At 40.7% G+C, this 26686-nt stretch overlaps 3 protein-coding genes across 3 annotated transcripts in view; 2 read left to right on the top strand and 1 right to left on the bottom strand.

The window, feature by feature from the left end:
* LOC308284416 (histone H3.2-like) overlaps positions 1-7462 on the bottom strand; it is a gene marked incomplete at both ends in the record, with an annotated part of 91401 nt that extends 83939 nt beyond the window's left edge. The window contains one exon of the mRNA XM_080725020.1: positions 7411-7462. Within this exon, the coding sequence (XP_080581146.1) occupies positions 7411-7462 (52 nt within the window). The remainder of the gene's footprint in view (positions 1-7410) is intronic.
* Positions 7463-11831: 4369 nt separating this feature from the next.
* Positions 11832-13232, top strand: LOC308282985 (nuclear factor 7, brain-like; the record flags this gene model as incomplete). The annotated part of the gene is made up of 1 exon (XM_080723372.1): positions 11832-13232. The coding sequence occupies one exon, from the start codon at positions 11832-11834 to the stop codon at positions 13230-13232; it is 1401 nt and encodes a 466-aa protein (XP_080579498.1).
* Positions 13233-18257: 5025 nt separating this feature from the next.
* LOC308284410 (uncharacterized protein) lies at positions 18258-25950 on the top strand. Its single transcript, XM_080725014.1, has 3 exons — positions 18258-18293; positions 23438-23739; positions 23872-25950. The coding sequence occupies exons 2-3, from the start codon at positions 23472-23474 to the stop codon at positions 23991-23993; spliced, it is 390 nt and encodes a 129-aa protein (XP_080581140.1). The 5' UTR covers positions 18258-18293; positions 23438-23471; the 3' UTR covers positions 23994-25950.
* Positions 25951-26686: the final 736 nt, after the last annotated feature.

Genomic DNA, 26686 nt, shown 5'->3' with positions numbered 1-26686 from the left:
TGTAGCCTATAGTGTGAACCAAAGTAATATTTTTAATTCAGTGTGTAGGCTAAATAAATAAATAGTAGACCCCTATGGTAGGCCTACACACCACGATGAAATTTGATAGCTCCATGCTTTTGATCAACAGTCACGTGACACGTCTAACGGTCCTATAATACTGGCAAGACGACTGACTGACGAGAGGCAGCAGCATTGGCTACTTTATCAACACGTTCTCACACTTTATGTACTTCCTCGTTTTCATTTGATTTTGGAGCGGGCTGGGACTCGGAGACGACCGAGAGGACTTGATCTTGTTTATTTTTGTCAAGGTAGGACACATTTACAATTAATGTAGGCCTAGAAGGCTATGTGACTCGTCGCTACTATTTTATTTAGATGAGGCTTATATGCTATTAAATAATGATCACCCCTCACTCTAACACTGTACCGCCTCATCCCAGATTAGCCTTTTCGTAGCCTACTTTAGCCTTGATGACAATACTTTTTCTCAAGTTTTAAATATAGCCTTTTACTTACAAACTGAGTATTTTTATATTGTGGTATTGATACTTTTACTTAAGCAAAAACAAATATAGCCTTCTTAACTGAGTGCTATAATCCTAATGGCATCAACTTATGCATATTGTATTTTGTAAATAGGTGCAAACACTATTTCACCCCAAGTTCACGCACAGGCCTACAGAAGCATATGACCATTATTATTATTACAACTTAGTGACAGTGTACTAGTGACAAGTAGCCTATAAGTGAGGATTTTGCTGACATGTTTCTATAGGTGTTTGACAGTTAGACAGTTCTTAACCCATTAAGACCTGAGGGCAATTCTAAAAACGCCTTCTAAATCCTGGCCTGTTTTCTGAAAAACATCAAATATTTATTCAAAAATCACACCAAAAGTGAAGTGAGTGGTGCTATTTTTTGGGGGCTCTGACAAAGCCAGATATTGGAGCTTAGCTCCTTCCAGGAGCACCTCTCAAAAAATAATAACATATGTTGCTATATACATAACAACTACCCCAAAAGGGGGTCCTTGATTGAAAGGTATCGTTACATATGAGGGGTTCCTGCCTGGTCTTTTGTATATATGGGGAAAGCCATTTCCCCACAGTGACTTTCATTAGGCCACGGACCCCATTTCAAATTAGATCAGTTTAAGCAACCCTATTTTGAAAATGTTTTGGTTTAGATTAAATCAACTATTAATAGATTTGTAGTGGTGGTGACATTTAAATACATAATAATCAATACAACTATACCTGATATCTGAGTGATCTTCTTTCGGCTCATTCCCATCAGGAGTCGCCACAGCAGACAATCTGTTTCCATCTGCTTCTGTTTTCTGCATCTTCCTCAGTCACTCCAGCCACTTGCATCTCCATCTTTAGCATCCTTCTCCCAGTGCACATGTATGTCCAAACCATCTAAAACTCGCCTTTCTTTCAACCACAAACCTTCTAAGCTGAGCTGATCCTCTAATGTAGTCATTTCTGTTTTGTTTAAGACTTAAGCAGTTTTATTGAAAAGCTAACCTTTTCTTTTTACTTTTTTTCCAGATCCTAAATCTGTATTGCACCTCCTTAATGATGCCACACCATTTTCTATTAGGGCTTCTTGAGGAGCTTAATTCTGTAGAATTCAATAAATTCAAATGGTCGCTGCACCACGACCCCGGTGGCAAAATTAAAAAATCCCAGCTAGAAGAGGCAAACACTAGGGAGGACACAGTAGATCTGCTGGTGCAAACACATAAAGGTGAAGGAGCTGTGAAAATCACAAAAAGGCTTCTGAAGAAGATCCATAGGAATGACCTGGCGGAGAAACGTCCAGACACTGGGTCAGGATCCAAAGGTAATCAAATCAAAGACACTACATTATATTGTCATGTCATGACATGTCGTCACACAGAAGTAGTGTAATGAAAAAACAAAACAAAAACAAGCTTACTCACTCTGTGTATTTCTATCATATATAGATATATATATATATACTGAGATGTTTAAAATCCAAGAACATATGCACGTGCTCACACACACACACACCACGCACACGCACGCACGCACGCACGCACGCACGCACGCACACACACACACACACACACACACACACACACTGATAAGCAACTCTCACATTATTTTGCTATTCTCAAGCCTCATGAAATGAGTAGGCCTACTCAGTAATAACATAAAATACTACATATGTTATGTTTTAAAACTCTAATGTACCTCTAAACGAAATAATAATTGTACCCCCCTCCCACCCATCCATGTTGTCTTGAAGGTCCTGGTTCAGCTAAGCGGAAAACAGGCTATAAAGTAGGAAAGGTAAAGAAGTTTGTCTGTCCTGATAGAATAGCTAACAAGTAACAACAATAATAGCAGCAGATTCTTGTGGTCTGTTGATGTCATTATGTTCATACATTTGTGTCAAAGGAACCAGCAGCACAAAAACCAGCATCGAAGAAACCTGTAGTCAAGAACAGCAAGAAAGCGACCAAGCAAGCCACAAATAAGCCCACAACGACCAACAAAGCTCAAGCAAAGAAGAAACCCCAGCCCAAGTAAGTGAAACCAAGAAAAGCGATCTCCAAAAAGACGTAAACGTCCTAATAGTACTTTTTACTCCACTTTTTACTTAAACTCTGTTTAATAGTGTGTACAACCAGTATATACAGTATACTGTACTTTAGATAATGGATGATATCTGTCAGAATGTTAACCTTTCGCTGAAGCACACTTCCACTCAATAAAGGGTTAACCACAAGGTTTTTCCTGTTCGGATTACCAACGAGAAACACATTGATGTCCAAATTGTTGTAAAAGCTAGCAAACTATAAAACATAATAATTAATTGATTCACAAATAGTCAAATAAAAGCAAGCAAAACACGAGGCCCCTTTTAAAACAATTGTTATATGCTCCTGTAAAGATAAAATGTTTTATTTACTATATCATGGAGAAATAGTTCACTATCCGCAATCCTAAAGAATAGAAGCACTGATTGATGGAGCTTGTGTTACCAGATCCATAGCCATACGTAAAGACACGATTGTACATCGTTGTTGAATTCAATTGTATAGGCCACTAAATCGAAATCAAATTTTTATCATATTGTGGCAAAATGTATGATAAATAAATAAATATAAAATCATTACCTGAAGAATCAATATGCATTGTGTGAAGAGGGTGATTCACACTCCTAGAAGTAGCCCTGACCCAAAATACTTTTAGCAGTTTAGTTTTGTGTAGTTTAATTGTTTGATTTTATTATATTACCTGTATTTATTTAGTTTATGTTTTTGTTTTTCAGAATGGATAAAACTGCTCTGGAGGGCCCTAAAAAGGCACATAAAAAACGGCACCTTAAGGTAATAGTAGCAGAAGTGTGGTAGAATATACCGAAAATAATGGATAAATAATATACAGTACATTAATTCTCTGGCTACATGAGACTAATAAGACAGCGAGTGATTGGATTTGTGGAAGGTGAGATCCTACACGTCATGTTAGTTCCTTGGATTGCAAACGTGGTCAGTAGAATTAAAAATGATTTGCCACGGCCTCACCAGATGGTCCTGACATTTGGACATTGGGGAGAAGGGAGAGACCAATCATTTGGCCGAAAGGTATTTGGATTTTAATGGTTTTGAGTGTATGATATTGTGGTCTAAATGCGCTCTACAGTACCTATTGAGCTACCCAGACACAAATAAACTATAAGTAGTTATGCTTAATTATACTGTAAACATTTATAACAAACAATCTTAAAATGAATATATGTTCCAGTACAAATTCTGTCTCATTACTTCACTTTATCCTGTATCCTGTGTTTAGCCTACTGTATACAGTATAATTTCTTTCACACTTATTTCAACAAAAAGAATATCACTTACTTACACCACCTTTAACAACATGAACCCAGAATCCTTAATCTGGGGGGGGCGAACATTCGGCGAACATAGCTGATCTACAAGCTCACAACACCCCTGGTGGGCAGTAACCGTTTATTCACAGCCATGCTGGTTCTCTGAGGCTGTCAACAAACTATTCCCAGGGTCTCCTCTCCATAAGAGTCCGCTTGCAGTACTCAGTAGGAGGCGGCCATTGGAGGAGGCGGGCATTGGAGGAGCTGGAGGCGGATTAGAAAGGTTCATAGTATCCAATAGAATCATGGAGGAGGCGGGCCTTGGAGGTGCTGAAAACAGCAGACCTACAAGCTCACAACGCAAGCAAGCGCAACGCTTTGTGGGCTTGTAGATCGGCTGTTTTCGCCACCCAACACAGCCACCGGTGCCCAGTCGTTTTTAAAATACTACAACGACATGGATTATTAATTCTTATTGAACACAGGAAAATAACACGTTTCTTTAAGAATATTATTAAAAGAAACGATTTACTATATTAATAATATAGTAAATCGTTTATTTTAATATAGTAATAATAATAATACAGTAAATAGTTTCTATATTAATAATATGTAAGTTTCTTTTAATAATAAATCAGCGGTGAGAGGCAGCGAGGCCCCCGCCGCTATAGCCCCGGCAGAGCCGTTGAGCCGTTGACCGTCACCGGCGAGGCGACGGTCATCGGCGAGGCGAGGTGACCATCGGGTCTCCCGGTGGAGGGTCGACGGATCCCCGCACGGTAGCCGTGAGTCAGCCGCCCTGCGGGGTTCTCTCGCCGCCGACCACGGGGTGACCGTGGTCGGGAGATCGTGGCCGGGAGATCCGTGAGTAGTAGTCTCCCGGTGGAGGGTCGACAGATCCCCGCACGGTAGCCGTGAGTCAGCCGCAGCGGAGGTCCGTGAGAGGTGCGGGGGTCAGCTGTCAGCAGCGAGACCCCCGCACCTCTCACGGACCTCCGCTGCGGCTGACTCACGGCTACCGTGCGGGGATCAGCAGCGAGACCCCCGCACATCTCACGGACCTCCACTGCAGCTCCGCTGCGGCTCCGCTGCGGCTGACTCACGGCTACCACCGGGAGACCACTACTCACGGACCTCCGCTGCGGTCACCCCGTGGTCAGCGGCGTGAGACCCCCACACTCCCGCAGGGTGGCCGACTCACGTCAACCCTCCACCGGGGTGTCTCTCGCGGACCGCCGGTCCTCAGGGGGGATCCCTCGCCGCTAATATTTATTATTAAAAGTTATTTTTCATTTGGAAACGTTTTCTTTTTTTGTAATATTATTTTCTAGTGTTGAATAATGGTTTGAAGAGTCATTTTCGGCAATAAGAATGAATGCAATACAGTTATTTATTATTAAAAGTTACTTTTCATTATTAAAAAAACGTTTTATTTTTTGGGAATGTTGGTTTCTGTGTTCAATAAAGGTTTGAAGAGGAATTCAAAGCCCACCTGGGACAGAGCAGCGTGCACGTGACATTATTGCCATGATTCTATTGGATACTATGAACCTTTCTAATCCGCCTCCCGCTCCTCCAATGCCCGCCTCCTCCAATGCCCGCCTCCTACTGGGTACTGCAGTCGGACCCGTCTCCTCCAAGCAGAGGGAGTGAGTGATTCAAGAACAAGCCTATTTTCTGAATGGCCTCTGGAGGGCCAATTCTAGTAAAAGTCTACCCTCTAGTGGCTATTCAGAAAATAACTAGTAGAACTGAGTATCCTCTTGACACTGGCAAAGGCTCGACCTCAGTTTCCCCCGGTGAACCTGAGCGCAAACGGTGGGGGCGCGGGAGTGTGGGGAACACACCACATATTATTGCCCATGATGGAGAGGTTATATAGCTTCATGTATTGAGAGGCACTCTTGCTGATTTCTCGTCGCCAATTGCAAGATATTTAAAAGATATTTGGGGCCACGAAGATTACCTCTTCTTCCCACTACTAGACTAAGGATTTATATTCAGTCTGTGTTATTGTTTACAACGACAATTATTCACGTGTGGCAAGATCGCGGTTCCACTAGTTTTACTTGTAGGCTAGTGTAGGCTTAGGAAGCATTTTCAGAAGTTAATTTAATGTTTTCCATTTAATGATTTCCTTTATCCTCATCTAATCTTGTGCTAATTTACGCAACTGCTTTTGCCATAAAGCCTAGTAGGCTTTTCAGAAGTTCATTTAATGTTTTCTATTTAATGATTTCCTTTATCGTCAACTAGCACTAATGCAAGCAACTGTTTTCGCCAGGTTTTAAGGTCTTATTTTAGTTGTTTCTCATAAGCTCGCAACCCTCCTTGCCCATCGGCCCCCACGGTTGTGCTCAGGTTCACCGGGAAAACTGCGGTCGCGGCAAATGCAGACATGAAAATGCCCCATATAAGGATTGATGCAAACATTGTCCCTATTAATTGGCAGACAATACATCGATCGAAACCTGTAAAGTTACCCTCTGTAGAAAATAATGTAAATATGATCAAATATGATGTGCGCACTTACATGTGTAAGACAACCATTATCATCTTAATATTGTTCTGAGAAATCAATATCGGTTTATAGTTGTATTATTGTTTGTTCATTCATGTATTTCTTTATTCCAGGTCTTGGCCAAAGCAGACAAGAGGGGATGCAAAAGGAAAGATCCCAATGCACCCAAACGACCTCCGTAAGACATACATATCAAGCACACCCAAAGGCACCCAAAATATTTCTATAAGTCATACACACCTACCAAAGGCACTCAAACAACCTCTGTGATCGTGTGTGTGTGTGTGTGTGTGTGTGTGTGTGTGTGTGTGTGTGTGTGTGTGTGCGTGCGTGCGTGCGTGCGTGCGTGTGTGTGTGTGTGTGTGTGTGTGTGTAGGTCTGCATTCTTGTTGTTCAGCTCTGAGCGTCGTTCCAGTGTGAAGCAGCAGAACCCAGGTCTGTCTTCGGCAGACTATGCCAAGATACTGGGAGAGAAGTGGAGAAATCTGAACCAGTATTACAAACAACAATATGAGAAGAAAGCCCAAGAACTACGAGAGAAATATGACATGGTAATTATGATAGATAGACAGACAGACAGACAGACAGACAGACAGACAGACAGACAGATAGACATACATTTGAACCCGGTTACCTGCGCAAGAGCTGAGAATTTTACCATTGAGCTAATAGACTAATAGAGCCTGCCAGCTTGCTCAGGGGATAAGTTGAATTTTGTGTAGAAGAGCAGAGAGTCAAAATACAACCACCCCAATTGATTTGTATTAACATACTCTACCATACAGGATGCACAAAATTGCATTTATTCTTTTTAAAAAACTTACAGAGTGCTGCTTTAAGTGTGTAAGTTAAATCAAACTAATAGATAGATAATAGAAGTAGACAGTTCTCTTCAGATAATTTCAGATGGATTGACGAGGTCAATGGAAATAGTGCATCTGAGCTTTTAGTTAATTAATGTGAATTCATTAAGTTTGACCGGACAATGAGGTCATCATCTGTTCAGCAGAGGTGATACTTACTGTAGATAAGCTCATTCCATTTACGTGTGTGTGTGTGTGTGTGTGTGTGTGTGTGTGTGTGTGTGTGTGTGTGTGTGTGTGTGTGTGTGTGTGTCTAGGACCTGGTGGTATATCAGAAGAACTCTCAGGGAGGCTACGAAGACGACGATGAGGAGGGAGATGATGAAGACGACCATGTCATCATGGTCGATAATTCTAATAACAATTTTATATTCTCCACCAGCCCGCATTTTACACCCTGTCCGTCTCCCAATTCGGTTATTTCCCCATTTGCCATTCCGAATTTTTCCTCATCCACCCATTCAGTTTTTTCCCCATCCACCCATCCATTTTTTTCCCCATCCACCCAATCGGATTCTCCCCCGCCCTGCTTCTTTTCAGGAGGCCGATGTATTTGTTAACAGGAGGACCCAGTTACTTCTGCACTGAGGCCACAGGTTTCAGCAGGTTGTTTCCTGGTCTAACGTCTCACGTCTCATCTGACACATGTTTTGATATTACTCCTCCTCCTTGGTACGGACTACTTCTCGGCCTGGGGTCCATGACCCACCTTTTTTCCAATTTTGCTAGCCTAGGATAGCTCAGGGTAGAAGACAGGGTTAAGCAACAAAAAATGGGATTGGCTTTCAAAATAGTCAATGGGGCTTTGCCCACATTACCCTCATATCTGACTAGATACCTCACAACAGTGAGTGACATCCACAGCCACAATACTAGAGGGAGCGACAACAACAATCTGGTAACACCCAAACATGGGTAAATTCTCTTTCTACAACCCTGACACCATCCCTTAAAATGTGGTTCAGTGGTTTCCTTCAAAACGGGCCTGAAAATCCACCATTCAGGAGGTCAATGGATCTCCCCACTCTGGCCTATACCCCAACCCTCCTTTTCACTCTGTACACATAAAGCTATATTGCATCCATGCCTTACCCCGGCCTTTATCCCTAAACTTTTGCTTTTTCTTAATATTTTGAAAAACATTTTAAAATACTTCAAATAGCTGTAGATCAGTGATTCGAACTATTTAGAAATGTTTTTCAAAATAGTGAGAAAAAAAGGCAAAGAAGTTTGGGGATAAGGGGTAAGGCATCGATGAATATAGAGCCCTAATAATGTTTTATATTTGTTGATGATATGGTATTTTGGTGTTATTTCTTACTGCTATGTTGATGAATTGAATACATAGATCCTTCAGACTTTTTTAGGTTGTCCTTAGATCAAGTGTATGACTGTAAATCAAATCAATTCAATCAACCAAATCCTGATTTTGCAAATCAGTACACCTTAGGTCATTCAATTTCATGTCTTTCAAACGAAGATTTATGGCCCACAATAATCAACTGGCCTGGCGGAGACCAGTGCTCCGAGCCTCCGAGGAGCTTGTTTTTAACAAATTCTTACCGAGCATATTATGTCCAGACATGACTTTATCTAAGATATGCCTATGGAATTCCAATAGAGAAAATAACACTGTGATCCAGGGGGGAAAGCACTCACCCTCGTAATGTCAGACTTCGGTGCTCTATAACACAGCCTTTTATGGCACATTGTTGTTCAAAAATGTGTTCTAAACTGTTAATACATCCATTCATTATTACTTTGGCCAGTATTTTGTAATCTGTATTTTTCAATGTCAAATGTTTATAATTATCTGAATTGATCCGAACTCCTGTTTTATGCAACATCGCCATCACTCCATGGTAAAATGAGTTAGCTGAATCTTCCTTTCTTAATCCCTTGATTAAAAGCTGCAGTGAGATTGATTTTTTGAAAATAATTTGAACCACTTCTTTTGTAATTTCACTAGGAGTGATATCATTTGAAATATGAAATATGAATATCTTCAAAAAAATTCTGATATTTTTTAAAACCTTTTCCTGTACATTTCAGAACGCATTTCTTGAACAACTCTTCTCTTTTCAATCAGAAACCACAAGGCCCTCTTTATTTTTAAGCGTTTTTCTCTTCTTTTTTTACACAGTGACAGCTTAACTAACACCTTTGTTCTAGACTGTAAATGCTTTAATTAATTTTGTTTCGGATTTTAGTTCCTTGAACTTTCTTCAGTTTTCAAGGATTATGTTTCCTGATTATATTTTAATATTGATGTTCCGGTATGTAAATGTATATATTTTGTTGATCATTGTTGTATCTCTGCTGCATTGTAAGGGCCTGCCCTCAATTATATTCCCGAGTTTAAACAAAGGTAACAAACTACGACTCCTAATTATTATATACTAGAAAATCTATACAGTTGTAGGCAGATACAAATGGAGATTTTAGAAAGTAGGATATTAACCATTATTCACCCTGGAGTGATGTCTGTATTTCGGGCATGTCATTATAGACGAAGACTGCATGTCAAAAAGTATTTTTGGAAAAGTTTCAAAGGTTTTCAAAGTGAACATTTTTGAGTAGGTCTTAAATGGATCTTTCACTTTCAAATAAAATAAGCTTTAAAAGAATATATAAAAAAATACATGGAAAAAGTAATGGAAAAATCATGCCCCCCTCACACATTAGAATGTCCTTCTAATGCGTGAGGGCTGTGGTTTTTCCAGGTTTCTTTTATTTGAAAGTGAAATATCCCGTAAAGTAGTTAACTGTTAAAGGTACATACAGTATATAAAGATACTGCATACAGTATATCCTGAATAAGACATAAAGAGCTGTTATTTCAGATGCAATGTGTATGTACAGTGCATGTGTACAGTACTCCTAGTCAATGTGGGCAGAACATCCCAGAGGATTGTTGTCCTCAGTGGAACACGTCAGTGGGCAGATGGAAGTCTTTGAAGGTGTAGAAGGAGATGTCACCAATGGTCCACCACAGCAAAGGTGACAGGAACGTCCCTGCTCTGGAAGGCCAGCAGTTTGACAGTCTGCAGGTCAGGAACTGGACCCTGGAAGCTGTGGACACACACACACACACACACACACACACACACACACACACACACACACACACACACACACACACACACACACACACACACACACACACACACACACACACACACACACACACACACACACAATTATGTTGGTTAGGTTTTACTATGGACAATGGACATGCAAAAAAAAGTGATAAAAAGAAAACACACTAGCTCGTACAGGGAGCTCAGCACTTCTTTGTCAATACTGCACCGCTGTGCTGGTGGTGTTTAGAGAATGAATTATGATGACATGTCTACAGTGTCTCCCAAACGAGGAACACTGGCCTGCCTTGAAACAAGCCCAGGTGTGTCAGCCACAAATTATTATACAACATATACAACTATACAAAACATGTATTATATCAGTACTTTGTTCAAGAAAGTTTCCAAATTCAGTCACATTCTATACCCTAGAACAGGGGTCTTTGACATTTCTCAGGCCAAGGACCCCTTAGCTGAGAGAGAGATAAAGCAGGGACCCCCACTACATATTGTATAAAATTGTGTTGCAGATTAAACTTGTTCATACATTTCATAGACAGCAGTGTTGTGGTCTTTTTTGTATTATTATTCTCATATTATCTTTTCTATTGTTGGATTCATGTTAAAGTGACACTATGTCACTTTTTTATGAATACAAATGTATTTTGTCCAATCTAGAGTATGTTAATATAATATAACTTATACAATTGGGGAGGTAGTATGATATTGAGCTTATGTGCTCTTCTATTGAGACATTTAGATGGTGTCAAAGGTCACCTCACCTAGACACAGGATCTGACATCGAATATCGACCTGATAGTCAAGATTCAATTGATCCCCTAAGCAAGCAGGCCGGCTTACCATTGAGCTCATGGTTCAATGGTAATAATGGCAGCACTTGCGCATGAAACCGGGTTCAAATCCGGAACAGAAGAGCTTTAATGTGCATTTCCAGACAGTTAACCTTCACTGTTGGCTCTGTACTTGGTCTGCTTTGTTCCCTCTACAGTTTAGAGGCTATTTTTGCAATTAATATTTCCGGCATTGTGTGTGTGTGTGTGTGTGTGTGTGTGTGTGTGTGTGTGTGTGTGTGTGTGTGTGTGTGTGTGTGTGTGTGTGTGTGTGTGTGTGTGTTTGTGTGCGTGCGTGCGTGCGTGTGTGTGTTGCAACAGTTTTGTGGTGTCAAAGCTCCGTATCTGACTCAGAAATCAGGAAACAGAAACTTACTGCACACTCCTGTCTGTCAACACAGACAGAGAGAAAAACAAAAGATTCACGTTCAGATCAAACACAACTTCCAGTGGAGGAGGACAGACTGTCTTACCAGGAGGGAATACTGACCCAGACCACTGGAACCTGCTGCTGACTCTGTCAGCTGAATGGACTTTAACAAGAACCACGATTCAAAGTGAAAGTAAACTTCAGGGAACATTCTAGACTCGAGGGAGTGGCTCATTTCCTTTATTGAGCAGAGTGTTTGTTGCTTCATTCACGGACAAAATGGCATCTAAGTCGTCTTTCTCAGAAGAGGATTTTTCGTGTCCGGTTTGTCAGGACATCTTTAAAGATCCTGTTCTCCTGTCGTGCAGCCACAGCTTCTGTAAAGCCTGTCTGCAGGAATGGTGGAGAGAGAAAGTAATAAAAGAATGTCCAGTTTGTAAGGAGAGACATTCAGTGGATCCACCCAGAAACCTGGCTCTGAAGAACCTGTGTGAGGCCTTCATACAGGAGAGACATCAGAGAGCTTCAACAGGGTCTGAGGTTCTCTGCAGTCTGCATGCTGAGAAACTCAAACTGTTCTGTCTGGAGTGTCAAGAGCCAGCGTGTCTTGTGTGTCGAGATTCAAAAAAACACATCAACCACAGATTCAGACCCATCGATGAAGCTGCACTGCATCACAAGGAGAACGTCCAGAAATCTTTGAAGACTTTACAGGAGAAACTGGAGGTCTTTAATAAAGTTAAAACAAACTGTGACCAAACAGCAGAACACATTAAGGTACGGGCCCGGCACACAGAGACGCAGATGAAGGAACAGTTTAAGAAGATGCATCAGTTTCTACAAGAGGAAGAGGAGGTCAGGATCACTGCACTGAGGGAGGAAGAGCTGCAGAAGACTCAGATGGTGAAGGAGAAGACTGATGCCCTGAACAGAGAGATATCAACCCTTTCAGACATAATCAGAGCCATAGAGGAGGATCTGAGAGCTGGACACATCTCATTCCTGCAGAACTACAAGACCACAGTGGAAAGAGTCCAGCTCACACTGCAGGACCCACAGCCGGTCTCAGGAGCACGGATAGACGAGGCCAAACACCTGAAGAACCTGACCTTCAGAGTCTGGGACAAGATGAAGGACATTGTCTCCTACACTCCTGTCATTCTGGACCCCAACACTGCCCATCCACAACGCATCCTGTCTGATGATTTGACCAGTGTGAGATCTGGAGATGAACAGCAGCTTCCTGACAACCCAGAGAGGTTTGACCAACGGCTCCGTGTCCTGGGTTCTGAGGGCTTTAACTCTGGGACTCACAGCTGGGATGTTGAGGTTGGAGACAACACATTCTGGGTACTGGGTGTGTTAGCAGAGTCTTTTCAGAGGAAGGGGAAGGGAGAGGGTCGATACTGGAGCATATGGTTGTATGAAGGTAAATTCATAGCAGTCTCCTCAGGGTCAACCACTGTTCTCTCAGTGAAGCAGAACCCCAAGAAGATCAGAGTCCAGCTGGACTGGAACAGAGAAAAGCTGTCCTTCTCTGATCCTAATACTAACGCACACATACACACCTTCACACACACTTTCACTGAAACACTCTTTCCATTCATTGACACTGGTCGTACTGTCCCTCTGAAGATGTTACCATGGAAGATCAGTGTAAGTCTGGAACCACGTAGTTAGACATGATGATGATGATGATGATGATGATTATGATGATGATGATGATGATGATGATGATGGTGATGATGATGATGATGATATATTAATCATCAGTAATCGTACTAGTGCCAACAATAATAACAGGATTATTTGAATTTGAAAGGTAATGATATAATTAAAATTAGGGGATTCATATAATGTAATTATCTCAGTATTAAACATCGAGATACTTTACTCTAAAATGTATCAGCCTATTATTATGATACTTTTACTCTTGCACAGTACTTTACTTTTTACACTATTTCCTAATATAGAATCATCACGTTGGATGAATCTCTTTATGACATTATACAGTATATGGAGATCTCTGTGAATGCCCTACCCTGCAAACCCCATTATACCTTTTGACCATTTGCCTGTGTCCATTTATGCCCATATAGGAACATCAAAACATGTCATACTGATGACATTCAATACGTAACCATTGCATTTTTTGTTGACTCATGTGGGGTACGTGATGTCAGAGCCTTTTATGATGTGATGTCACAATGAGTCAGCGCCTCTGCCGGTTTCCTCAGAAACAGCCTGATGTCAACAATCATCTCCGCATATGGAGAATCCGAATGTTTCGCGCCGGTTCAGGAAAAAACGCAAATCGGGTCGGGTCGAGGCCCGGCACTCTGTGCCGTGGCGGGGAACGCGTGTGCCGAATCTGACCGGTGGGACGAACGGTTCTCGAGTTACGCGGATTACAGACAGACAGACAGACAGACAGATAGACTCACAGAGACTTCTCGCATTTATTGTAGGATTAAACAAAAACTCATTGTAATTATTACATTTCTTTTCACTCACTCACTCACTCACTCAATATATTTAAAAGATTTAGTTCTAGGAAACGTTTCTGGAATTGCGTTCAAAGTGAATCTCTTTAGACATGAAATAACAATAGTCCTGCATTCTTTTTTTCATTATTTATTTCCCACTGTTCTATATCCATTTCCTCTTCCAAATCCTTTGTTCAACTTTTCTTTACATTAGATTTCCAGTAACCTTTTTTCCCTCTCCCAAAAAGGACATAATTACCAAATGACCAGAATTATCTGAGGGTATTACAGTTTATGAAAAATATATATTATATGTTTTACTATATAAAATCTTGAGAAACCTGTCGTTACAGCCACTAAATCAACATTGTAAATACTTCCTTCAAACATTTTCCTTCTGAATCAACTCTAAAAGGTACTTGCAATGAAGTCATTGCTTTCAATTCAGTTCTAGTGTTATATCCAAATACAATTACGTGATGTCCAGTAAAGGTGATCTAGGCCTATTGTAGTTTCCTAATTAAACACGTTCTCCTACTTTCTGATATGTATCAATAATAATTCTAATTTTAATTCTATTGAGTAATCATGTTTAGCGAGAGACAGTGCATACGTGCATAATATTATTTTAAATATATAAGTAAGACGCCTCAGGGCGACATGCGACGTCGCGCCAATTCTTGGCCATCTGGCCAGTGATGTATATTGGACCAGTTACCCAATTTCAACAGGCACTGTTGAGAACATGCCCATATATGGGCATTACCAAATAATGGCATTGCCCTTAATATTGATGACATCGGAACAGGGATCTCCATATATGGTCATAGAACGGACAAGGACGTAATTCGTTTGCAAGTGTGATCTGACTTGCCACATATTATTGTATTAAAATGCAATTGTCATGTATGCATTTGAGAACATTGATCTTTATCTTTTAACTGCAATGAGGAGCCTACACAATCAAGAATTTCACCCACTTTACTTAATGTGATGTGACAATAAAGATTGATTCTGATTATGTATATGTTTCAAAGCTTGTTATTTCTCTAATATTATATAGATATAAATAACCATAGCCTCTATTCACGTTATTCCTGGCCCCGCCCCCGGCTTCCTGTTCATATCCTGAAAGAGGCGGAGGCTGAAAAAGCTGTCCTGAAAAACATCATTTGGTTTCCTGTTGTCCTTGCATTAAAGTGTCAGTGGAGGCGCTCTGGGCTCTGAATGTACCCGGGTTGCCATGTCTGCTTATAATAAGCAATTTGTGTCTTTAAAAAAATGTTGCTTATTGGGCTTACTTTCTAATATTTTTTAAACCAGTGGTTCCCAAATCTTTTCATATCAAGGACCCCAGATTACATATTTGTCCACAGTCGCAGACCCCCATCTGAAAATATGTGGTGCCAGGGACCTCCACACAGATTTATGTTGTTAAAATGTTTCAAAAATATTCACAAAAAAAATGTTTTCAATATTAAATATTTTTTAAATAGCAAATATACAAGCTCACAATGTGTCGCAATGTGACACATTGTGAGCTTGCTGATCTGCTATTTTCAAATGTGAATGTAAAGTAGTATAGCCTACTGTAGTTGCTTCTGTTGGGCTTATTTCTTTGGCAAAATCTGGCAACAGACAATAATATGTCACTTCCTTACTTGGGAGGAAGTGAAAAGATGTTTATGAAGCAGCACACAAAGAAAAATGCTCCAGCGCCCTCTGTAAAAGGAAAATGGCAGCCTCCATAGAATGGCCAGGAATATGGTGAATATTCTTGTTCTCACACAGTTTGAAGCATGAGAGTTAAGAGTTCAGCACCACGGACAGCGAAAGCAGTCGTGTCATCTTGGAACCTAGCCAATAGCCATGGTTCACACACAGTTGTCTGTCACGATATGACAATCATGTTTCAGGGCTACTTTCCCCAAACTGTGAAACAAACAAGCAATTTCATTTACTTCTCACATTGCTCGTCTAGAATACAGTTATTTTGGAAGAATCTATATAGCCACCATGCCCCATCACCACCATGGCTGTGTCGGTGAAAGAAACGTGTTCTTGTACCAATGTTCAAAAATGTATCTAACTAGAGGGTCGCGGCCCTTCGGGCCGCTCACATCTAGTTTAAAAAAAAAGAAAAAAAAAAGGAAAGAAAAAAGAAAAAAAAAAAAAAAAAAGGAAAAAAAGAAAAAACGTTAAAAAAAAAAAAAAAAAAATGGGGGGGGGGGGGGGGGGGGGGGGGGAACTATTGTGTCGGAACTATTGTGCCGCAGCGCACGTTTCCGGTCGGACATATTTGACCGGCGGACTATTTTATACAGAGGCAAAATATGAGGGTAATAACGAATACAACTGTATACAGAGGTTTGGAAACGACATCTTGCAAAGGTGACATGGGTGTTTGAATTTTTAAGCTATATTTAGTACATATGTAGTACATCTTGGCCAAGTGGTTTGGTATTTAAGTTAGCGATACATGACCCGGAAGTAGATCACTTACTCTTTTGTAATATAAAGATGAGCAATAGGGGTTCTCTACAGTAAATTACTAGTAAGACGCCTCAGGGCGACTTGCGACCCCGTCGCATGTTCTTGGCCATCTGGCCAGTGATGTATATTGGACCAGTTACCCATATATGGAGACCCCTGCATGATAGTCAACAATGTTATGTCAAAACATGCCCATATATGGGCATTACCAAATATGGGCATTCCCAGATATGTCCTTAATATTGATGACTTTGAAACAGGGATCTCCATATATGGGCATAAAACGTATGTTAATTAGTAAAGCCAAGTAGGGCCTTGGCAAGTTAGGGCCTGGGTTTGATGCCTGTGGATCTCCATATGGGCATAAGGGGGTACCCTAACAGGGCATCATCTGGGAATGCCCATACTGTATATGGACATTTTACTTCTTTTATCCTTTATTAATATATATCCATATACATTATATGGACTTACTATTAACGTTTTCGGGGAAGGTATAGGGTGTAAATCAGAGCAAAGCAGGCTGTTAGGCCAGTTAGGGCCTGGGATTGATGACATCAGAAATTTCCATATATGGGCATAAATGGGATTTTGTTTCTGAGAATGCCCATATATGGACTTTTTATTTTATTTTAGAGTTTAGTTAGATGTTTATATTCCACTATATAGGCTATATAGGGTTGGCTATAGGCCTACTAGTGGTGAGAGAGGTTCCGATAGGAGATAAGTTTGAGAGTGCAAATAAACCTATACTCGTGCCGTGCATCACAACATTTCAATATTAGACTATTTAACACTACTCTATATTATTACTCTCTCTTTAGCCCCTCTAGCTCCACGACCACCAGAGGCCTATATTTTATGATTTCATAGATTGCTCTCTCTCTCTCTCTCTCTCTCTCTCTCAGCAATCCGGATAATAGCCTAATAATAAAACATTATTTTCATTTAATTTGCAGTGGTCTGAAGTATGCAGTCTTTCCTGCTTTTATACTTTGAGAAAGTTGGTATCATGGTAATACATGACACAACATAGCCCACAGCCTACTGGCTGCGTCTTGAAGCTCATCATAGAAATATGCGGGAGACACAGGTTAAGATATCTGGTTGGATAGCTCTGGGAAGAGTGGGCACTGCATGGCCACTAAAGCAAGAGTGGGCCATCGATGTAAAACTGTCAAATTCTTTCCAAAATGTAAAGAAAGGTTGGTCTAATGTAAAGTAGGCCTGATTAGAACATGGTTTGACATCAGACCATTAAGGTCTAATATTTCTACATTTGCTACAAATTGCTTCAAAACCAGCATATCCAATCATTTTGGGCAAAGAAGTTGAAGCATAAACTTGAATGTGTTGCAAAAAAAATGTTCTGATGATGTTGTTCAAATTATGGATTTGCTGCTGCTCTGAATGAGTGCACTGTGCACGCAGTTTCTGGATGATCAATAGTAATGTAATAGGCTAAATATAATAACTTCTAAAACACTGTCTAAAACAGTTTTGTTTTTAATTTTTGTATTTATTCAATGTTTTGATTGATTGATTGATTGGTTGATTGATTGATTGATTGCATGGTTAGTCTGAGTTTGAGTATCAATGCTCTATGACTATGACATGATGACGTGAATGATCAAGTTTGTGATCCACCCACGTGAAGTCATATTGGGGAGGTCCCATTGTCCTGTAGTCAAAGCCTTTGTGACGCAAAGTTTCTTTCGTTTTCATTGGCGCGAGGAGGCGACTTCTGCGTGGCTATAATAAGGTAAATAAATTAATACCTCTAACCCTACTAACGACGGGGACAAATGCAAGTTATGCAACAGGCTATTAATCTATAATTCCATAACTTTGCTGATTTCAACGATTTCAATGTCGGAATACGGTAGGCCTATGCTAGTCGAGATGACAAAGTGCTCATAAAAAACTCAGTTACTTTGAGCTGAAATGTTTTCGTCTAAGTGGTTTTCGATTAAATCAACGATTAACGATTAAATCGTTTGTAGCCTGTAGCAATGACAAATTGTGGATAATGCTGGCACAAGAAGGGTGATGGCAAATTGTTGGCAGTTTTGAGGACTGTCACGGAAGCTGTGAGTGTGATTTGCAAGGCTTTCATGGGTTTTGAACACACACGCGCGCACGCACGCACAAGTGCAGAGCAGAGAGAGAGAGAGAGAGAGAGAGAGAGAGAGAGAGAGAGAGAGAGAGAGAGAGAGAAAGTTTTTGAATTGAATATTTGAATAGACAAAAATTAAGAACAGTAGGAACTTCTAGGAAGTAGCCTACATTAAAAAAAAAGAAAAGGAAAAAGTACAGCACAGGACACAGGTGCAGTCGAACTGAAAACACCCTGCCTAAAAGGAACACCTAAAAAAGCCCTTAGCGGTCTTGTTTCCGTTGGAGGTCCTAAACTATTATTGTGGTAGGATATTAGATGGTGTAGGCTAATGTTATTTGTTTGCTGCTATTAAACATCAGGTACATTTCTAGTAGGCTAATTAACATTTGACTAATTCCTAATTTTATGAAATCTTTTCATTGCATCCTCTGGTAGGCACACCGGAAGACAAGTTTGTAATTCTCTTCATACCAGTATTTTATATTTACTGCGTTCACGTCACAGAGCCCCAATTCCAAATGGTATCCCCAAATGACTCATTATTGACATGAGTAAAAAAAGACCCCTTTTAAAAATGATTCAGTCAAGGGACCCTATACGAAAAGATGTTTAGATTGAGATTAAATTACATTGTCTAAAGCAGTGTTTCTCAACTTATTTTGGGCCTGTGCACCTTATCCATTACCCAGGCCCCTGCCCAAGACGCTGATAATCCAAACGTAGGAGAGTTCGTTTGAAGGAGCGCTCGTTTTATGGTTAAATGTCACAGTTATTGTCCACGACATTACAAGCGGCGCGAAGGCCAGCGGACCTTGAAGAGCGGGCCAGGGCCGCGCGGCCGGCGGAGCGCCGCGCGAGTTACGAAGCAGTGGTGAATGCAATCGTTATATTTATGCCCAGGCCGTAAGGCCTGGGCAAGCCCACGATAAACGCATTCACACCCGCCCGCGCAGTCCAAGTGACCACAGCCGAGCGCTCCAGACCTCCGCTCCAGCCAATCACAAGCCGCGCCTCAACGAACTCTCCTACGGTAGGAATACTCGCGCCCAAGACATAACATATAACAGCTTTACATTTGATTGCGTATCCATTATATCTCCCCTTTAATAATACCGCCCTTGGCTCAACCGGAACGGTGTTTTGATTCACGCATGCATGTAAGACACTCTTGTCGTGATGAAGGTCCAGTGGGACCGAAACGTCTGTCAACTTAAAGGGGTATTTCACTTTCAAAAAAAACTTTTGGTAATTTTATCATCTAATCAGGCTTTTATGAACACCCTGAACAGTTTTTAATTAGCTTGATTATAGAATAGATATTTGATGTAAATGTTACCAGGCCCTCCAGGCCCAGGGCCTCTCCCCACACACACCCATTGTAACTTCAAACTTCATTTTAACCATGATAGATTCATTAAAAACACACATTATTTTTGAGCGGTGGTCCCGCCGCTCCTGTGATTCGCTTTCAAGATGTTACTGGCTGGCTGGCCGGCCGTGTATGTCTGTCGCCTGCCATACCTCTCTTGACCACACACACAGACCACACACACACACACACGTTAAAGGAGGGGCGCTATTGAGCAGGGCAGGCAGACAACACACTCTCTCTCTCTCTCTCTCGTGCACGCACGCACGCACGCACGCACGCACACACACACACACACACACACACACACACACACACACACACACACACACACACACACACACACACACACACACACACACACACAGACTCAGTCAAGAGATATAGAGCAGCAGCAGCAGCTCCACACAGACACACGCAGTGAAGGGCGAACATGAACTGAACGTCCTTTGTTTTCGCTTGATGAACGAATTGTCGAACACGATCATTCTGACGCCCGTGAACGGCGTTCGTCGGCGTTCGGCGGTCGTTCGGCGGTCGTTCATGCGGCGGTCCGCGCCTCCGTGCGGTCGTCTGTCCTCTCGTCTCTCTTTTCATTCACATGCTCCAATAGTACGCACTTCAAGCAGCTCCTCGTGAACGTTGATTATGCGGTGCTGTCTGCAGCTGCACTGTGAATCTCCTCCTCTCGCAAGTAAAGCCTGACTACTTTGTCATGTGTGTTGCACGGCGAAAATAGCTGATCTGCAAGCTCACACACACACGCTCCACTTCAAACGAGGTTTGATTTTTTTTACTCATAACGTAACCACTTAACCACTGTTTTTTTTATTGTTTTTGAGCGGTGGTCACACCGTCTCCTATACGTGGCCGTGTGTGTGTCCGGCCGGGAGGGGCGCTGTTCTCACACACACAAACACACACACACACACACACACACACGCACACGCGCGCACACACACACACACACACACACACACACACACACACACACACACACACACACACACACACACACAGGGGGGAAGGGTGGGTCAGCATGTGTGGTCAAGTATTATTATTATTATTAACAAACTGAATGTTTTATAGGGTCAAATAAATTAGAGTGTGTGAAGAAACTACAGCATTGTAAAGCACACTAACCCCGCTGCACCCACCCAGTAGTGCTGTTGCACAGCCTCCACGACCACCGCTCAGTTCACACGGGTGTGATTTTTTCTGGTGACTCATACTACCCTCCTAATATGTGAGCAGGCCGTGTGTTTTCGATAACATTTTTCATTTATTTTTAATAATATTTTTTTTGTATTTCATTTTTTCCATTTTTCCAAATAATTATTAAAAATAAATGAAAAACGTTATCGAAAAAACATGGCCTGCTCACGTATTAGGAAGGTAAAATGAGTCTCCAGAAAAAAACAATGGGTGTTTTTAATGAATCTATCATGGTTAAAATGGAGTTTGAAGTTACAATGGGTGTGTATGTGGAGAGAAGCCCTACCACTGCTCCCTGTTGAAAGTGGAATATCCCTTTAATAAAAAGGAGCTGTTGAGCAAGAGCAGTGTGCGGGATTTTGGCCTGAACACATTATGATGCAATATTTTATGCTTTAAATATAAAAAAAATAGCAGATATACAAGCTCACAGCTTGGCACCGAGTGCCGCGCTGCGAGCTTGTAGATCTGCTATTTTTGAAAAATTGTGAAAATTAGAATTTTGACCCGATTCTATAAGTGTCTTTTGAATCCTTCTAAGACTTTTGGAAAAAACCTATGTTTCTATGTCAGCAATCTGGCCAGCCATCGTCAAAGAAAAGGTCCTTTTCACTTAACTGGAGCTCAGTCAGCCTGTTCTTGAGAGACTACTATGTCAGTGGTGCTCAAACCTTTTCATGTGAAGGACCCTCAAAATGATATTTATTTGGCCACGGACCCCCATTTCAAAATATCTAGTTCCAGGGACCCCCCCAGAAGCAAAATTTTGATTTACAAACGTTCACTTTGAAAATACATATATTCAAAGATTTGCACACATTTTCACAACTTTTTCAAAAATAGCAGATCTACAAGCTCGCTGTGAGCTTGTATAAGCTCCTGACTTCCTCATCTCTAGCAGAGTGTTTCCAACAAGGTCAACGCACTCTCTCTGTTTGCAGAATATCATCCCTGTTTACTTAAATGCCCTGTTGGCCCTCCATTCACTCTCTCTGTTTGCAGAATATCATCCCTGTTTACTTAAATGTCCTGTTGGCCCTCCATTCACTCTCTCTGTCTGTTGCTCTGCTGCTATTTTAGAAAAAGACCTGGAGTGAACTCTTGCGTGTGGAGTGCAGGGGGTCATGGATATGTCCCATAAATAAATTTCTAAATGTATAAGCTACTCGTATCGTGGAGATTTAATTTATCATGATATCGTCCTCTGTCATGCACTGGGATCAATTCACCTTTTATTTGCCGAGCTGCATATCCGGTGCAGCTCAAACCCTCTAGAATTGGTAAAAGATACTTGTAATATACATCCTTGATAGTCTTTTTTTCTTTCTCTATCAAATGTCTTTGCCAAAAAATTGCCGATCTACAAGCTCACAGCACGTCACGTTGTAACGGGTTGTGAGCTTGTAGATCTGCTATTTTTTGGCAAATGTTCCACCCCAGGATAATGGATTTGATTATCGTGATAATATTGTAAATCGCGATTTCTTTTGTCACAATAATCGTGATATGAAATGTTCATATCGTCCCATCCCTATTTCCTCCACAATTAAAATAGACAAAGATCTAAAAAGATTAGCGTTCTGCTTCTGCTTGTAGCATGTTAATGTAGGTGCAATGCCATGCATTAATAGGGCCAACTTTTGAAACATGCTGAAAAGTCATGATTGCGTCATAAAAAGCCGTACAGTGCGTACCACTACTAAACTGTAAATAAAGTACTCAATGAAGGAAAAAATGCCCTTTTTTTACCGGGGGCCATATCACCATGTCGACAGCGCTGTGACATCCCTGTTGACAGGGCTGACATGATACTGGCATGATAATGAAAATGATACTGTTATACTGGTTTAATGAAAAATAGTGCAAAATGTGCACATGTATATATTAAACTGCCCCTTCTCTGTATTCTCCCTGGTGGTCTGTACCACCCAGTTGAGAAATTGTTTGTAATCATCTTAAGTGAACAAGCCCCTACATAACCATACACACGAGGGAGTCTTTCTTTGAAGGACCTTCCTTGTCTTTGATTCACTGTGGATAATTTTGTTGATATACAATATTCATTGTTATATAAACTGATATCTGAGTTTTCTGAAATACTGTACCGGTATTTATAAAAAAGGTTAGAATGATTTGATGTCATACTAATGTTCGTTTAGGATTGAGAATTTGAATATAACCTTTTCTTCTGACTTCTTTTCAGATCCTGAATCTTTCTTCCAACACCTTAACCAGCGATGGCAGACCACAAAGATCGTCTATCATCTATTTTCTATGATTTGGATGGTAAGGAATTCGGGAAATTCCAATGGCAACTGCGCAACGAGGGCGTTTTAAAAAAAGCCCAGCTGGACAATGCAGACAGGGAGCAAACAATAGATGCAATGGTCCAGACATATGAAGGGGATGAAGTTCTGGAGGTCACGAAAAGGATTCTGAAGAAGATCGCAAGGAATGATCTAGTGAAGAACCTTTCAAACACTGGGTCAGATTCAGCATCCAAAAGTAATTTAATGCAATATGTAATTGTCATATCATATCATATCATATCATATCATATCATATATCATATCATATCATATCATATCATATCATATCATATCATATCATATCATATCATTCCCCCCATGCTGACAGACGATGAGGAGGAGGGAGAAGATGTAGACGATGAGGAGGAGGGAGAAGATGAAGACGAAAATGAGGAGGGAGATGATGAAGACGACGATGAGGAGGAGGGAGATGATGAAGACGACGATTAGGAGGGAGATGATGATGATAACCAAGATAATTATAATAACAAGTTTACTGTCTCCACCAATTCGGTTTCTTCCCCGTCCGGCTACTTTTCAGGAGGCCGATTTCATTGGTAGCAGGAGGACTCAGTTACTTCTGCGCTGAAGCCACAGGTTTCAGCAGGTTGTTTCCTGGTCTAACGTCTAACGTCTCATCTGACCCATGTTTTGATATTACTCCTCCTCCTTGGTACGGACTACTTCTCGGCCTGGGGTCCATCAGTCCATGACCCACCTTTTTCCAATTTTGCTAGCCTAGGATGGCTCAGGGTAGAAGACAGGGTTAAGCAACAAAAAATGGGATTGGCTTTCAAAATAGTCAATGGGGCTTTGCCCTCATTACCCTCATACCTGACTAAATACCTAGTGAATGACATCCACAGCCACAATACTAGAGGGAGCGACAACAACAATCTGGTAACACCCAAACATGGGTAAATTCTCTTTCTACAACCCTGACACCATCCCTTAAAATGTGGTTCAGTGGTTTCCTTCAAAACGGGCCTGAAAATCCACCATTCAGGAGGTCAATGGATCTCCCCACTCTGGCCTATACCCCAACCCTCCTTTTCACTCTGTACACATAAAGCTATATTGCATCCATGCCTTACCCCGGCCTTTATCCCTAAACTTTTGCTTTTTCTTAATATTTTGAAAAACATTTTAAAATACTTCAAATAGCTGTAGATCAGTGATTCGAACTATTTAGAAATGTTTTTCAAAATAGTGAGAAAAAAAGGCAAAGAAGTTTGGGGATAAGGGGTAAGGCATCGATGAATATAGAGCCCTAATAATGTTTTATATTTGTTGATGATATGGTATTTTGGTGTTATTTCTTACTGCTATGTTGATGAATTGAATACATAGATCCTTCAGACTTTTTTAGGTTGTCCTTAGATCAAGTGTATGACTGTAAATCAAATCAATTCAATCAACCAAATCCTGATTTTGCAAATCAGTACACCTTAGGTCATTCAATTTCATGTCTTTCAAAAAGATTTATGGCCCACAATAATCAACTGGCCTGGCGGAGACCAGTGCTCCGAGCCTCCGAGGAGCTTGTTTTTAACAAATTCTTACCGAGCATATTATGTCCAGACATGACTTTATCTAAGATATGCCTATGGAATTCCAATAGAGAAAATAACACTGTGATCCAGGGGGGAAAGCACTCACCCTCGTAATGTCAGACTTCGGTGCTCTATAACACAGCCTTTTATGGCACATTGTTGTTCAAAAATGTGTTCTAAACTGTTAATACATCCATTCATTATTACTTTGGCCAGTATTTTGTAATCTGTATTTTTCAATGTCAAATGTTTATAATTATCTGAATTGATCCGAACTCCTGTTTTATGCAACATCGCCATCACTCCATGGTAAAATGAGTTAGCTGAATCTTCCTTTCTTAATCCCTTGATTAAAAGCTGCAGTGAGATTGATTTTTTGAAAATAATTTGAACCACTTCTTTTGTAATTTCACTAGGAGTGATATCATTTGAAATATGAAATATGAATATCTTCAAAAAAATTCTGATATTTTTTAAAACCTTTTCCTGTACATTTCAGAACGCATTTCTTGAACAACTCTTCTCTTTTCAATCAGAAACCACAAGGCCCTCTTTATTTTTAAGCGTTTTTCTCTTCTTTTTTTACACAGTGACAGCTTAACTAACACCTTTGTTCTAGACTGTAAATGCTTTAATTAATTTTGTTTCGGATTTTAGTTCCTTGAACTTTCTTCAGTTTTCAAGGATTATGTTTCCTGATTATATTTTAATATTGATGTTCCGGTATGTAAATGTATATATTTTGTTGATCATTGTTGTATCTCTGCTGCATTGTAAGGGCCTGCCCTCAATTATATTCCCGAGTTTAAACAAAGGTAACAAACTACGACTCCTAATTATTATATACTAGAAAATCTATACAGTTGTAGGCAGATACAAATGGAGATTTTAGAAAGTAGGATATTAACCATTATTCACCCTGGAGTGATGTCTGTATTTCGGGCATGTCATTATAGACGAAGACTGCATGTCAAAAAGTATTTTTGGAAAAGTTTCAAAGGTTTTCAAAGTGAACATTTTTGAGTAGGTCTTAAATGGATCTTTCACTTTCAAATAAAATAAGCTTTAAAAGAATATATAAAAAAATACATGGAAAAAGTAATGGAAAAATCATGCCCCCCTCACACATTAGAATGTCCTTCTAATGCGTGAGGGCTGTGGTTTTTCCAGGTTTCTTTTATTTGAAAGTGAAATATCCCGTAAAGTAGTTAACTGTTAAAGGTACATACAGTATATAAAGATACTGCATACAGTATATCCTGAATAAGACATAAAGAGCTGTTATTTCAGATGCAATGTGTATGTACAGTGCATGTGTACAGTACTCCTAGTCAATGTGGGCAGAACATCCCAGAGGATTGTTGTCCTCAGTGGAACACGTCAGTGGGCAGATGGAAGTCTTTGAAGGTGTAGAAGGAGATGTCACCAATGGTCCACCACAGCAAAGGTGACAGGAACGTCCCTGCTCTGGAAGGCCAGCAGTTTGACAGTCTGCAGGTCAGGAACTGGACCCTGGAAGCTGTGGACACACACACACACACACACACACACACACACACACACACACACACACACACACACACACACACA

This window comes from Nannobrachium achirus (genome assembly GCF_963921795.1).
Source record: "Nannobrachium achirus genome assembly, chromosome: 4".
Classification (NCBI taxonomy): domain Eukaryota; kingdom Metazoa; phylum Chordata; class Actinopteri; order Myctophiformes; family Myctophidae; genus Nannobrachium; species Nannobrachium achirus.
Note: the sequence above shows the minus strand (reverse complement) of the source record. Positions and strands in the feature narration are given on the sequence as shown.

Excerpts from the sequence above, each read along its gene's own strand:
- LOC308284410 (XM_080725014.1), top strand. The coding sequence starts at position 23,472 with ATGGCAGACCACAAAGATCGTCTATCATCTATTTTCTATGATTTGGAT. Across the intron at positions 23,740-23,871 it reads GTCAGATTCAGCATCCAAAA|ACGATGAGGAGGAGGGAGAA; the intron begins GTAATTTAATGC and ends CCATGCTGACAG.